The sequence below is a fragment of the Engystomops pustulosus genome, chromosome 10 (assembly GCF_040894005.1).
Source record: "Engystomops pustulosus chromosome 10, aEngPut4.maternal, whole genome shotgun sequence".
NCBI classification, from domain to species: Eukaryota; Metazoa; Chordata; class Amphibia; order Anura; family Leptodactylidae; genus Engystomops; species Engystomops pustulosus.
In genome coordinates, this window is record NC_092420.1 from 6,240,802 (window position 1) to 6,257,256 (window position 16,455).

General features: G+C 41.3%; 1 protein-coding gene and 1 long non-coding RNA gene across 3 annotated transcripts in view; one reads left to right on the forward strand and one right to left on the reverse strand.

Moving 5' to 3' along the window:
• The window catches only part of LOC140104513 (uncharacterized), a 118,581-nt gene that overhangs the window by 98,382 nt on the left and 3,744 nt on the right, over window positions 1-16,455 (forward strand). The window lies entirely within an intron of this gene.
• The window catches only part of SRGAP3 (SLIT-ROBO Rho GTPase activating protein 3), a 90,928-nt gene that overhangs the window by 12,325 nt on the left and 62,148 nt on the right, over window positions 1-16,455 (reverse strand). For both annotated transcript variants that reach the window (XM_072128074.1, XM_072128075.1), the window contains exons 3-10: window positions 16,178-16,340; window positions 15,834-15,896; window positions 15,557-15,742; window positions 14,720-14,848; window positions 10,402-10,623; window positions 10,229-10,330; window positions 4,067-4,264; window positions 237-321 (exon numbers count right to left, since the gene is read on the reverse strand). In XM_072128074.1, the coding sequence (XP_071984175.1) occupies window positions 237-321; window positions 4,067-4,264; window positions 10,229-10,330; window positions 10,402-10,623; window positions 14,720-14,848; window positions 15,557-15,742; window positions 15,834-15,896; window positions 16,178-16,340 (1,148 nt within the window). The remainder of the gene's footprint in view (window positions 1-236; window positions 322-4,066; window positions 4,265-10,228; window positions 10,331-10,401; window positions 10,624-14,719; window positions 14,849-15,556; window positions 15,743-15,833; window positions 15,897-16,177; window positions 16,341-16,455) is intronic.

The window sequence follows — 16,455 nt, forward strand, 5'->3', positions numbered from 1 at the left end:
GGGTGACAGAGCCTCAGTGGGCCACTTTGCAGTTAACTCTTCCCTAGTTTATCTTACCAAACAGCCCCCTTATGCTTATTTTATATAAGCCCCTCTCACCCCCATAGATTCCTTACATACAGCATTATGTGGGCCCCCCCAGCATCTATGGGCCCTGAAACTTGCCCAGGTATACCCAGTGCTGATGCCAGCCCTGGGTGGATACAACAACTTGGACTAACCATGACCTAACTCACCTTCTCCCAGGGCCTGCTTCAAGAGATCGTGCTTAGCCTGCAGCTTAGTGATGAGATTGCTTCCATTTAAATATTCCTTAAATTTCTAAATGATGGGAAAGAACAAATGTTAAATATATACAAACACAAGATAAAAACACATTTCATACAGGGGAGTATTATAGTAGTTATATTCTTGTATATAGGGGGCAGTATTATAGTAGTTATATTCCTGAACATAGGGGGCAGTATTATAGTAGTTATATTCTTGTACATAGGGGGCAGTATTATAGTAGTTATATTCTTGTACATAGGAGGCAGTATTATAGTAGTTATATTCTTGTACATAGAGGGCAGTATTATAGTAGTTATATTCTTGTACATAGCGGGCAGTATTATAGTAGTTATATTCCTGTACATAGGGGGCAGTATTATAGTAGTTATATTCCTGTACATAGAGGGCAGTATTATAGTAGTTATATTCTTGTACATAGGGGCAGTATTAAAGTAGTTATATTCCTGTACATATGGGGCAGTATTATAGTAGTGATATTCTTGTACATAGGGGGCAGTATTATAGTAGCTATATACATGTACATAGAGGGCAGTATTATAGTAGTTATATTCTTGTACATAGGGGGCAGTATTTAGTAGTTATATTCTTGTACATAGGGGGCAGTATTATAGTAGTTATATTCTTGTACATAGAGGGCAGTATTATAGTAGTTATATTCCTGTACATAGGGGGCAGTATTATAGTAGTTATATTCTTGTACATGGGGGCAGTATTATAGTAGTTATATTCCTGTACATAGGGGGCAGCATTATAGTAGTTATATTCTTGTACATGGGGGCAGTATTATAGTAGTTATATTCTTGTACATAGGGGGCAGTATTATAGTAGTTATATTCCTGTACATAGGGGGCAGTATTATAGTAGTTATATTCCTGTACATAGGGGGAAGTATTATAGTAGTTATATTCTTGTACATAGGGGGCAGTATTATAGTAGTTATATTCTTGTACATAGGGGGCAGTATTATAGTAGTTATATTCTTGTACATAGGGGGCAGTATTATAGTAGTTATATTCTTGTACATAGGGGGCAGTATTATAGTAGTTATATTCTTATACATAGGGGGCAGTATTATAGTAGTTATATTCTTGTACATAGGGGGCAGTATTATAGTAGTTATATTCTTGTACATAGGGGGCAGTATTATAGTAGTTATATTCCTGTACATAGGGGGCAGTATTATAGTAGTTATATTCCTGTACATAGGGGGAAGTATTATAGTAGTTATATTCTTGTACATAGGGGGCAGTATTATAGTAGTTATATTCTTGTACATAGGGGGCAGTATTATAGTAGTTATATTCTTGTACATAGGGGGCAGTATTATAGTAGTTATATTCTTGTACATAGGGGGCAGTATTATAGTAGTTATATTCTTATACATAGGGGGCAGTATTATAGTAGTTATATTCTTGTACATAGGGGGCAGTATTATAGTAGTTATATTCTTGTACATAGGGGGCAGTATTATAGTAGTTATATTCTTGTACATAGGGGGCTGTATTATAGTAGTTATATTCTTGTACATAGGGGGCAGTATTATAGTAGTTATATTCCTGTACATAGGGGGCAGTATTATAGTAGTTATATTCCTGTACATAGGGGGCAGTATTATAGTAGTTATATTCTTGTACATAGGGGGCAGTATTATAGTAGTTATATTCTTGTACATAGGGGGCAGTATTATAGTAGTTATATTCCTGTACATAGGGGGCAGTATTATAGTAGTTATATTCTTGTACATAGGGGGCAGTATTATAGTAGTTATATTCTTGTACATAGGGGGCAGTATTATAGTAGTTATATTCCTGTACATAGGGGGCAGTATTATAGTAGTTATATTCTTGTACATAGGGGGCAGTATTATAGTAGTTATATTCCTGTACATAAGGGGCAGTATTATAGTAGTTATATTCTTGTACATAGGGGGCAGTATTATAGTAGTTATATTCTTGTACATAGGGGGCTGTATTATAGTAGTTATATTCTTGTACATAGGGGGCAGTATTATAGTAGTTATATTCTTGTACATAGGGGGCAGTATTATAGTAGTTATATTCTTGTACATAGGGGGCAGTATTATAGTAGTTATATTCCTGTACATAGGGGGCAGTATTATAGTAGTTATATTCCTGTACATAGGGGGCAGTATTATAGTAGTTATATTCTTGTACATAGGTGGCAGTATTATAGTAGTTATATTCTTGTACATAGGGGGCAGTATTATAGTAGTTATATTCTTGTACATAGGGGGCAGTATTATAGTAGTTATATTCTTGTACATAGGGGGCAGTATTATAGTAGTTATATTCCTGTACATAGGGGGCAGTATTATAGTAGTTATATTCTTGTACATAGGGGGCAGTATTATAGTAGTTATATTCCTGTACATAGGGGGCAGTATTATAGTAGTTATATTCTTGTACATAGGTGGCAGTATTATAGTAGTTATATTCTTGTACATAGGGGGCAGTATTATAGTAGTTATATTCTTGTACATAGGGGGCAGTATTATAGTAGTTATATTCTTGTACATAGGGGGCAGTATTATAGTAGTTATATTCCTGTACATAGGGAGCAGTATTATAGTAGTTATATTCCTGTACATAGGGAGCAGTATTATAGTAGTTATATTCTTGTACATAGGGGGCAGTATTATAGTAGTTATATTCCTGTACATAGGGGGCAGTATTATAGTAGTTATATTCCTGTACATAGGGGGCAGTATTATAGTAGTTATATTCCTGTATATAGGGGATAGTATTATAGTAGTTATATTCCTGTACATAGGGAGCAGTATTATAGTAGTTATATTCTTGTACATAGGAGCAGTATTATAGTAGTTATATTCTTGTACATAGGGGGCAGTATTATAGTAGTTATAGTCCTGTACATAGGGGGCAGTATTATAGTAGTTATATTCCTGTACATAGGAGGCAGTATTATAGTAGTTATATTCCTGTACATAGGGGGCAGTATTATAGTAGTTATATTCCTGTACATAGGGGGCAGTATTATAGTAGTTATATTCCTGTACATAGGGGGCAGTATTATAGTAGTTATATTCCTGTACATAGGGGGCAGTATTATAGTAGTTATATTCCTGTACATAGGGGGAAGTATTATAGTAGTTATATTCTTGTACATAGGGGCAGTATTATAGTAGTTATATTCCTGTACATAGGGGGCAGTATTATAGTAGTTATATTCCTGTACATAGGGGGCAGTATTATAGTAGTTATATTCCTGTACATAGGGAGCAGTATTATAGTAGTTATATTCCGGTACATAGGGGGCAGTATTATAGTAGTTATATCCCTGTACATAGGGGGCAGTATTATAGTAGTTATATTCTTGTACATAGGGAGCAGTATTATAGTAGTTATATTCTTGTACATAGGAGGCAGTATTATAGTAGTTATATTCTTGTACATAGGGGGCGGTTTTATAGTGGTTATGTTCTTCTTACTGCAGCTTTAATGTTACCATGTATACTATAACTACTCTGTAAATCATGTGTCTTCCTTGGGAACTAACTTCCTAAATTATAGTATTCTTGGTAAATCACATGTGGGAATATATTACATTACGCTTGTCTATTATACCCATGGATATTACTGATGAGATAGAAGACATTGAGCAGACACAGGATCTGGGGAGTGTAACTGCTCAGCGTTAGCTCTGGATAAATTGAATTGCTTGTCCCTCCTCACTGTGTTGTAATACTATTATAATGACTTCATCCAGGTCCGGGGTTGTCACAGGGGTCTCTTACTGAGAAGTAGAAGCTCTCGGTCTCCTGCTGGTTGGCTCTTCTCTTGGAGATGTTCAGTTTGCTCATGTAAGTCTCGGAGGCCACAGATTTGATGGACTCGGTGGAGCGACTATGCTGGAAGGCATCGGATACATCAAAATCCTCCACCGTGAGCATGTCCTGCAAGGTCTGCATGGTGGCGTCCAAGGTCTTCCTCACCTGCACAGTGGAGATTACATTGCTAAGATGAGATAAGGTCACGTACCGTGGACGCTCTACCTAATGTATTACTATAAAAAGCCAGTACTTTATTGTGAATAATTCATGTGAGCGCGGCCATTAGGCGTCCATCAGACAGTAATGGTTCATGTCTATGGAGGCCGGGCACAGGGGAAGTCATGGAAAGACAGTAAGCAGGGCATACAGCTAACACTGGTCCTCACATGCCCTCTGTTATGTATTTCTTGGAAAGCTGAGTGACATACAATATGGCCACCCCTTTCTATGCCCCTGAATGACAGGTTTCTAAAATGGAATTTCTTTCTACTTTATTAGTTTATTCAGTAGTAATGAAGCTCAAAACCGGGGCCATACCTTAAAGGGGTTCTCCCACGAAGACAAGTTAGGCCTTATCCATGGGATAAGGCCTAACCTGCTGATCAGTGGGGGTCTCAGTGCTGAAAACCCCACAGATTGTGAAAACCAACCCCTCATCGCTCCATAAGAGTAATGGAGCAGGCGGCCACGCATGACTGTTCTGCTCCATTAATCTCTATGGAGCTGATGGAGATCACCGAGCGCAATGCGCAGCAATTTCCGTCAGCTCTAAAGAGATCGATGAAGCAGAACGGTCATGCATGGATAGGGCCCAACTTGTCTTCATGGGAAAACCCCTTTAAGGGGTGAAGTGGGAGTCCTGAAGCCCAGGTGCTCTAGGGGGGCCTGGTACAGATTTTGTATTGGGTCCCAGCAGCATAAAGTTCTGCTTCTATACCATGGTAAATAGAATAATGATCCCTGTGTAACTGATCATACTGACTGGCACTCAGCTCTCCTAGAATCCTGCACAGCGGATTTGTCCGGCTATAAGGAAGATATGACCAGAGGAGGATTCTGGGTGTCACTAGGATGATCTGATGTTTAGGACTTTGGGTGCAAAGTCTGTATGAAGCTGCAATGTCACCCAAGCAATGAGACAATCAAGACCTGAATGAAGAAAATTGTTATTAACCTGACAGAGGAGGACGACTCAAGGACTTACAGTAATTTCATATGCAGAACAAAGTGCGCAACTGTGACAGAGCAGGGGACGGGATTGATGGTGGATGCCCGGGGGCACAACGGGGCTTAATCACCTCATCTGCCAACTCTATTACCACCAGAGCTGCAGGAGGAGGGATCTCCTGTATAATGGGAGACTATAGATAAGAAATCTACAGATACAATACAATTTAACCCCTTGGAGCCACAGCCAGTATTCACTTATTATTACTGCATTACAAATTATTTTTATGTTGCGGTGTGAGAGCTTGTTTTTTGTGGGACATGGTATTTTTTGATAGCACCTTGTCATGTATATATTTTTTAATCCGTTCGTCCTATGGACTTGACCACAATTGTTTTGATACTATGTAGGTAGTTCTATTGTTTACTCCTATTTGGAAGACCTTGGGACCTTCACCAGCCCTCAGCCATTATTGATACTGGGTGATTACATCAGGGGGTGCTGAAGGGATGGCATTAGGAGCGCCCTCTGCCTGTGATGCTTAGAAGAGTAGTGACCACCACATCTTAGATCCTTATATACAACGGATATACACTCACTGGCCACTTTATTAGGTACACCTGTCCAACTGCTCGTTAACACTTAATTTCTAATCAGCCAATCACATGGCGGCAGCTCAGTGCATTTAGGCATGTAGACATGGTCAAGACAATCTCCTGCAGTTCTCCCGAGCATCAGTATGGGGAAGAAAGGTGATTTGAGGCCTTTGAACGTGGCATGGTTGTTGGTGCCAGAAAGGCTGGTCTGAGTATTTCAGAAACTGCTGATCTACTGGGATTTTCACGCACAACCATCTCTAGTGTTTACAGAGAATGGTCCGAAAAAGAAAAAACATCCAGTGAGCGGCAGTTCTGTGGGCGGAAATGCCTTGTTGATGCCAGAGGTCAGAGGAGAATGAGCAGACTGGTTCGAGCTGATAGAAAGACAACAGTGACTCAAATCGCCACCCGTTACAACCAAGGTAGGCAGAAGAGCATCTCTGAACGCACAGTATGTCGAGCTTTGAGGCAGATGGGCTACAGCAGCAGAAGACCACACCGGGTGCCACTCCTTTCAGCTAAGAACAGGAAACTGAGGCTACAATTTGCACAAGCTCATCGAAATTGGACAGTAGAAGATTGGAAAAACGTTGCCTGGTCTGATGAGTCTCGATTTCTGCTGCGACATTCGGATGGTAGGGTCAGAATTTGGCGTCAACAACATGAAAGCATGGATCCATCCTGCCTTGTATCAGCGGCTCAGGCTGGTGGTGGTGGTGTCATGGATCCATCCTGCCTTGTATCAGCGGCTCAGGCTGGTGGTGGTGGTGTCATGGATCCATCCTGCCTTGTATCAGCGGCTCAGGCTGGTGGTGCTGGTGTCATGGATCCATCCTGCCTTGTATCAGCGGCTCAGGCTGGTGGTGGTGGTGTCATGGATCCATCCTGCCTTGTATCAGCGGCTCAGGCTGGTGGTGGTGGTGTCATGGATCCATCCTGCCTTGTATCAGCGGGTCAGGCTGGTGGTGGTGGTGTCATGGATCCATCCTGCCTTGTATCAGCGGCTCAGGCTGGTGGTGGTGGTGTCATGGATCCATCCTGCCTTGTATCAGCGGCTCAGGCTGGTGGTGGTGGTGTCATGGATCCATCCTGCCTTGTATCAGCGGCTCAGGCTGGTGGTGGTGGTGTCATGGATCCATCCTGCCTTGTATCAGCGGCTCAGGCTGGTGGTGCTGGTGTCATGGATCCATCCTGCCTTGTATCAGCGGCTCAGGCTGGTGGTGGTGGTGTCATGGATCCATCCTGCCTTGTATCAGCGGCTCAGGCTGGTGGTGCTGGTGTCATGGTGTCTTTGGGCCCCTTGGTATAACGCCACAGCCTACCTGAGTATTGTTGCTGCCCATGTCCATCCCTTTATGAGCACAATGTACCCTGTAACATCTGATGGCTACTTTCAGCAGGATAATGCGCCATGTCATAAAGCTGGAATCATCTCAGACTGGTTTCTTGAACATGACAATGAGGTCACTGGACACAAATGGCTCCACAGTCACCAGATCTCAATCCAATAGAGCATCTTTGGGATGTGGTGGAACGGGAGATTCGCATCATGGATGTGCAGCCGACAAATCTGCGGCAACTGTGTGATGCCATCATGTCACTATGGAGCAAAATCTCTGAGGAGCTTCCAGCACCTTGTTGTATCTATGCCACGAAGAATTGGGGCAGTTCTGAAGGCAAAAGGGGGTCCAACCCGTTACTAGCATGGTGGACCTAATAAAGTGGCCGCTGAGTGTATATATATATGATGCTTGAATGTTTGTCCCTTATGCACAAACACAATCAGCTCACCGAAAGTCCACAAGTGTTAAATGAAGACAGAGTCTTTTGTCCCCTCCAGACTCCTATGGCAGATGCTTATCTCTCCAGTATAAAATGAGAAATGCAGAAGAATTGTAACTTGCCTGTTACAGAAGTGTCAGGGCGGCTCATGCACGTTATCTAGTTGGCCAAATGGACATATTTGTGTAGTATGGACGGTGACCGAACACCTTGGATTCTGCGGTCACTAGTGACCACAGCATCTAAGGCAGGGGTCCCCAAACTTTTTACTTAGGGGGCCGCTCACTGTCCCCCTCAGACCGTTGGAGGGCCGGACTAAAGTCTAAAAATAAAAAGCGGTACATGTGACCGCATCCATAATACACTGGCACCCCCCTCAATTAATTATTTAATATACCGGTACTGCACCCCCTTGTGAACTATTTTATATATTGGCCCAATTAATTAATTAATATACTGGGACCTCCCTCTCTCCATTAATTATTGAATATGCCTCCCCCACCATTAATTACCAAACTGCCCCTCATAATTAATTATTTCCTATACCCGCTCCATTAATTATTTCCTATGCTGCCCCTCATAATTAATTATTCCTATACTGCGCCTCATAATTAATTATTTCCTATTCTACCCCTCATAATTATTTCCTATTCTGCCCCTCATAATTATTTCCTATTCTAACCCTCATAATTAATTATTTCCTATGCTGCCCCTCATAATTAATTATTTCCTATGCTGCCCCTCATAATTAATTATTTCCTATGCTGCCCCTTATAATTATTTACTAATCTGCCCCTTATGATTATTTCCTAATCTGCCCCTTATAATTAATTATTCCCTATTCTACCCCTCATAATTAAGTATTTCCTATTATGCCCCTCATAATTAATTATTTCCTATGCTGCCCCTTATAATTAATTATTTCCTATGCTGCCCCTCATAATTAATTATTTCCTATTCTGCCCCTCATAATTAATTATTTCCTATGCTGCCCCTCATAATTAATTATTTCCTATGCTGCCCCTCATAATTAATTATTTCCTATGCTGCCCCTTATAATTATTTACTAATCTGCCCCTTATAATTAATTATTCCCTATTCTACCCCTCATAATTAATTATTTCCTATTCTACCCCTCATAATTATTTCCTATTCTTCTCCTCATAATTAATTATTTCCTAATCTGCCCCTTATAATTAATTATTCCCTATTCTACCCCTCATAATTAAGTATTTCCTATTATGCCCCTCATAATTAATTATTTCCTATGCTGCCCCTTATAATTAATTATTTCCTATGCTGCCCCTCATAATTAATTATTTCCTATTCTGCCCCTCATAATTAATTATTTCCTATGCTGCCCCTCATAATTAATTATTTCCTATGCTGCCCCTCATAATTAATTATTTCCTATGCTGCCCCTTATAATTATTTACTAATCTGCCCCTTATAATTAATTATTCCCTATTCTACCCCTCATAATTAATTATTTCCTATTCTACCCCTCATAATTATTTCCTATTCTTCTCCTCATAATTAATTATTTCCTAAACTGCCCCTTATAATGAATTATTTCTTATTCTGCCCCTTATAATTAATTATTTCCTATTCTACCCCTCATAATTAATTATTTCCTATTCTGCCCCTCATAATTAATTATTTCCTATTCTACCCCTCATAATTAATTATTTCCTAAACTGCCCCTTATAATTAATTATTTCCTATTCTGCCCTCATAATTAATTATTTCCTAAGCTACCCCTTATAATTAATTATTTCCTAAGCTACCCCTTATAATTAATTATTTCCTGTCCCTCATAACTAACTATACTAGCCCCCAGTCGCCACAATCTTTTTACTGCCCTTTAATAAAAAAATAAAAACCCTGTACTCACCTAAATCTTCTATCTTCTTGCCGCGTCCGGGCAGGAAGGGGTGCGCGGCCGCGCGATGACATCATCGCGCGGCCGCGCAGCCTAGTTCATGGAGCGATGTGCGCCGGGGTTGTATTCCGGCCACATCGCTCCAGTAATAGTGCTCGAGCGGCCGTTTCCGGCCGCACCGAGCACTATACAGTGACGGGCAGGAGCTTCCTGTCCGGACGGACGGAGGCTCCTGCCCGACTGTGGGCCCGGCGCTGGCGCGCAAAGTGTCGGGGGCCGGATCGAAACGGTCCGCGGGCCGCATGTGGCCCGCGGGCCGTAGTTTGGGGAACCCTGATCTAAGGGGTCAGACACCTGGTTTTGTAGCTGGCCTTATCCCAACGGTTGCAGAATTATGTGCAGGCTATTGCCTACAGTGTGTGCACAGAGAAGATTTAGACCCCAAACCCCCACAATCCTTGCGCTGCAGTACACTTTCTTATGGTCCCACCGCTTGTACCGTAAATGTTCTGCACAAGGCGGGAAGGGTAATTCATTTTGCAATTCATTTAGTAATGCTATTGCAATTGTGCAGCTACATCCATTAGATACAATGTAACAGAATGTCACAGAGAATTCCGGGACACAGAAGAGGTTGTGTGATTGACAATCCCCTGCGGTGACCCTGCACATAGAGGGTGTGCTAATATTATTACCTCCTCGTTCTCAATCTTCAGTGTCATCAGACGGGACTGTAGCTGATGGTAACGCACCAGGAGCTCCATCTGTACCGGCTGCTGAGCGCTCACCTGGCAGACCTGCAAGACGCTGTCATTACTAAGTGTCCTTACACTGGGAACTTATCACAACTTCCTGCGCAATCACCTACCTCGTCATCCATATGAGGCTGGAAGTCAAATTTAACAGGAGGACAGAAGACCTGATTGCACAAGTCCATGACTTTATGCTTGTCACTGCGAGCGTCCAGATTATCCACAGCGTTCTCTATAATGTCCAGACCTTCATGGCGGGAGGTCTCCAGGTTATACTCAGCAGAGAGGTAAGTGCGGAAAGTGCGGGCAAGACTGGCATGAAAACCCAGGTCACAGCACTGAGGAAATAGGAAAACACAGGCAAGAGCTGAAATTATAGCAGCAAGAGTTATATGGACACGAAACCTGATCACTATAATTACTACAAAAGTGCTGGAAGTATACAATAGTATTATACTGCAGTATATAGAATGGCAGTTTGATGAAAACAAAAATGGAGGAAGTATTATAGTAGTTATATTCTTGTACATAGGGGGCAGTATTATAGTAGTTATATTCTTGTACATAGGAGGCAGTATTATAGTAGTTATATTCTTGTACATAGGGGGCAGTATTATAGTAGTTATATTCTTGTACATAGGGGGCAGTATTATAGTAGTTATATTCCTGTACATAGGGGGCAGTATTATAGTAGTTATATTCCTGTACATAGGGGGCAGTATTATAGTAGTTATATTCTTGTACATAGGGGGCAGTATTATAGTAGTTATATTCCTGTACATAGGGGGCAGTATTATAGTAGTTATATTCCTGTACATAGGGGGCAGTATTATAGTAGTTATATTCCTGTACATAGGGGGCAGTATTATAGTAGTTATATTCTTGTACATAGGGGGCAGTATTATAGTAGTTATATTCTTGTACATAGGGGGCAGTATTATAGTAGTTATATTCCTGTACATAGGAGCAGTATTATAGTAGTTATATTCTTGTACACAGGGGGCAGTATTATAGTAGTTATATTCCTGTACACAGGGGGCAGTATTATAGTAGTTATATTCTTGTACATAGGGGGCAGTATTATAGTAGTTATATTCTTGTACATAGGGGGCAGTATTATAGTAGTTATATTCTTGTACATAGGGGGCAGTATTATAGTAGTTATATTCTTGTACACAGGGGGCAGTATTATAGTAGTTATATTCCTGTACACAGGGGGCAGTATTATAGTAGTTATATTCCTGTACATAGGGGGCAGTATTATAGTAGTTATATTCTTGTACATAGGGGGCAGTATTATAGTAGTTATATTCTTGTACATAGGGGGCAGTATTATAGTAGTTATATTCCTGTACATAGGGGGCAGTATTATAGTAGTTATATTCCTGTACATAGGGGGCAGTATTATAGTAGTTATATTCTTGTACATAGGGGGCAGTATTATAGTAGTTATATTCCTGTACATAGGAGCAGTATTATAGTAGTTATATTCTTGTACACAGGGGGCAGTATTATAGTAGTTATATTCCTGTACACAGGGGGCAGTATTATAGTAGTTATATTCTTGTACATAGGGGGCAGTATTATAGTAGTTATATTCTTGTACATAGGGGGCAGTATTATAGTAGTTATATTCTTGTACATAGGGGGCAGTATTATAGTAGTTATATTCTTGTACATAGGGGGCAATATTATAGTAGTTATATTCCTGTACATAGGGGGCAGTATTATAGTAGTTATTTTCCTGTACATAGGGGGCAGTATTATAGCAGTTATATTCCTGTACATAGGGGGCAGTATTATAGTAGTTATATTCTTGTACATAGGGGGCAGTATTATAGTAGTTATATTCCTGTACATAGGAGCAGTATTATAGTAGTTATATTCTTGTACACAGGGGGCAGTATTATAGTAGTTATATTCCTGTACACAGGGGGCAGTATTATAGTAGTTATATTCTTGTACATAGGGGGCAGTATTATAGTAGTTATATTCTTGTACATAGGGGGCAGTATTATAGTAGTTATATTCCTGTACATAGGGGGCAGTATTATAGTAGTTATATTCTTGTACATAGGGGGCAATATTATAGTAGTTATATTCCTGTACATAGGGGGCAGTATTATAGTAGTTATTTTCCTGTACATAGGGGGCAGTATTATAGCAGTTATATTCCTGTACATAGGGGGCAGTATTATAGTAGTTATATTCTTGTACATAGGGGCCAGTATTATAGTAGTTATATTCCTGTATATAGGGGGCAGTATTATAGTAGTTATATTCCTGTACATAGGTGTCAGTATTATAGTAGTTATATCCCTGTACATAGGGGGCAGTATTATAGTAGTTATATTCTTGTACATAGGGGGCAGTATTATAGTAGTTATATTCCTGTACATAGGGGGCAGTATTATAGTAGTTATATTCCTGTACATAGGGGGCAGTATTATAGTAGTTATATTCCTGTACATAGGGGGCAGTATTATAGTAGTTATATTCTTGTACATAGGGGGCAGTATTATAGTAGTTATATTCCTGTACATAGGGGGCAGTATTATAGTAGTTATATTCTTGTACATAGGGGGCAGTATTATAGTAGTTATATCCCTGTACATAGGGGGCAGTATTATAGTAGTTATATTCTTGTACATAGGGTGCAGTATTATAGTAGTTATATTCCTATACATAGGGGGCAGTATTATACTAGTTATATTCTTGTACATAGGGGGCAGTATTATAGTAGTTATATTCTTGTACATAGGGGGCAGTATTATAGTAGTTATATTCTTGTACATAGGGAGCAGTATTATAGTAGTTATATTCTTGTACATAGGGGCAGTATTATAGTAGTTATATTCTTGTACATAGGGGGCAGTATTATAGTAGTTATATTCTTGTACATAGGGGGCAGTATTATAGTAGTTATATTCTTGTACATAGGGGGCAGTATTATAGTAGTTATATTCCTGTACATAGGGGGCAGTATTATAGTAGTTATATTCTTGTACATAGGGTGCAGTATTATAGTAGTTATATTCCTATACATAGGGGGCAGTATTATACTAGTTATATTCTTGTACACGCAGAATGAGAAGTATTTCCTCTTACAATACATTTATCCTGTAACATCAGATTATCTATTATAAATATTATCATCTGTGACTGAAATTTTCTTTAAAATATCATTGATCCCCTGCTCCAGAGAATTGCCTTTTCAGTGACCACATTACAGTAATGACAAAGGCGCTCACATCTGTGTGACTCTTCTGAAATGAATATAAATCAGGAAGTCACGACTGACAGCCCACGGTATATGCACATATATATATAACCTAAGCGTGTCCCTGGGGACTGTGCTGAACACCTGGGCTCCGGCCTGCGCTGACAGTCGTCCCCTCATTACATTGTCACATGGAGGAGGTAATTAGAGAAGGAGAGAGGAGGCCGGGATGATCAGGCAGCTGAGAGCCGGGAAATGAAGCCATCTGCTGCTCCCCAGCAGGGACTGAACAGGGAAGGGACCTGGGAGGTGCATGGCGGGAGCACAAAGGTAAACATTACTCTATAAGCAGCTTCCTCGTAGACATTGGGGCAACTAAGAACATTCTTACTTTTAGACATCTTGATAAATCTCCCCCATTGTTCTTCACTTACAAATATCTCTGCTTGCTTAAAGGAAACCTACCTATAAAGGTAGATCTGATGGTAGGTTCCCATTAACCTACTAAACCCTAATCTATGTTAACTGTACCCTAATTTATCTAGCTAGCATATACAATGTCCGGAGAAGCTACTCCACGCCCCAATAGCCTCTGCACCTCCTCAGCGCACTCCTGCTACTGCCCCCGCTGTGTACTGCACCATCGGAGCTCTGCACATGTGCAGGGCCTGCGGCATCAGTGGCTACAGGAGCGCTGCTATATGCGTGTGCATCAACTCGAATGCCCGGAGCTACTGCGCATGCGCAAAGCTCGATGTAGCAGTGAACAGCGGGAGCAGGAGAGCGCTGAGGACGCCCAACTAGAGAGGGATCACAGAAGCTTCTGGGGCATGGAGTAGCCATTGCTCACACTGCCCGGAGAGTCTTCTCCACACACCAGTAGCTTCTCTGGAAAATGTACATATTAGATAAAGCTTAGCTATAGATTGATGGTTCAGTAGGTTAATAAGAATCTACCTTTCTAATGGTAAGTTTCCATTACTGGGTACATTTAAGCATTCATCAAGGGGCAGTCACAAAAGTCTCTGAGCTGAACAGATCTTCATCTTTAGTGTGGATCATCTGCTGCAGAGACCAATACCAGAGGTATTCCTAGATGCCCTCTAAAGAAGGGTGTTTAATTCACTCACAGCAAGCAGAGGAGGAACTGAAACTCCAAGTATATAAGAAAGATGCAGAACTATTCATTATACATTTGGGTGAGTAGCACTCACATCGATGAGATCGGACACGTCGTGGATGTAGTACTTGCTGATGCATCCGTTGGTGGCCGCCAGGTTCAGCAAATATTCGTTTCTGGCCTTTGTACACTTCAGCTTGTTTTCGGAGTATTTCGCTTGTCTCTGTGGTCACAAAATAACATGAAATAATAAGAAACATCAGATGTAGAAAATTGCTAAATTAGGAGAAATAAAAGATTGATTTTGCGGAACATCCAATAATTCTTAAACTCAATAAAATGAAATGATCTCTCGCTTTCTGGCAGTGAAGGCAAAAATGATTGATTACATCCACAAGCAGAAAACTGCAGTCTGGGAAGTGTCTATTCACTGACAGAAAGGTAAAAACTGATTTACTTTGCCTTTTGGAAAGCTGCAGAACTTGTTATATAGAGATTAAGGAGGCTAGAGGGGATAGTATGTGGAGATACACTAGTAATCTGCATGGTGATGCCACACAGTCACGAGTCCATGTGGCTGACGGACATAGCTGAGTGCAGCACTCGGCAATCTCCATCAGCTCCAGAGATGAATGGGGCAGCTCGCGCATGCGCCACCGGCTGCTACGATGCAACGTGCTCCTGATCCGTGGGGGCCCCACCAATCAGCAAGTTAGGCCCCATCCTTCTTAAGACAGGCCAACCCCTTTAATTCATACCACAACATATCCACGAACCACACTCCACGTGAATGCAGAAAACGTATCAGGATATAGCCTTGGTATGTGAGGTTGGAATACTACTCTACAATATGTGATGATTATAACTCCTGGAGGGTCTGTTAACCCTCTCACACCTGCAGCATCACCATGCAGCATTCAGTAACCCCCACCTTCTCCTTCATCTTTTCGATCTTTTTGGCAGAGCTGCGCCTCTGCTGTCTGTCTTCGTGGCGCAGGGCGTTGGGCCCGAGCTCTGCAGATTTGCTGAACTGCTTCTCCTCCTGCTTCTCTGCGTCCTTCAGCTTGCTCTCGGCATTGATGCTTTCTGCGTGGTACATGTGATACGTCTTCATCACCTGCAGACAAGGAGTGTGGGGGGGGGGGGTTACTTCCACAATATGACATAGTAGACATATGATTCCGTAATGATCCCCCTAGGGCACTCACTGTATACAGCTCATTGGTGACTTTCGCCAGCTCCTCGTGCATCTGCAGACCAATGTCTTTACTCTGCAAGAAGAGAATCACAGACATTCAGATAACACAGCACATCTCCTGCCTCCCCTGAGTATCACTTCCTTCTTCTATAGCTTTGCTGTATGATGGAACCGTTGTCAGAGGCTTTCTCCATAGCTTTACAGTTACACAAAACCCATATGTGGTGGTTGGCGAACATGAACCCAGTCAATGTGGATCAGGAGCAGGGCACCGTGTGCCTGCGCTTACCCATAGAGACGAAACAGCAGCTGTAAGATATTCGTTAGGAGATGAAAGCTCCTTAGTCCTCTCACCTTTTTAAAGAGTCTAATGACGTCCTCGCTGATGTGTGACAGCCGGACGATGACATTGTTGAGGAAGATGTCATTGAGCGTAGCATGGTCTTTACTCTCACGCCGGGTCTGAGACAGAACAAGATACCAGCAGTTCACAGGAGAGAGGAGATGCTGGTCCTTCCTGAAAATCACAAACATCATATAGAAATATAGGGACCATGTACTCTTCTGCTGCTAGGAAAGCTGGGTGACCAAGAACTACCATTACACATGCCCTGATACAGAATGACCACTCT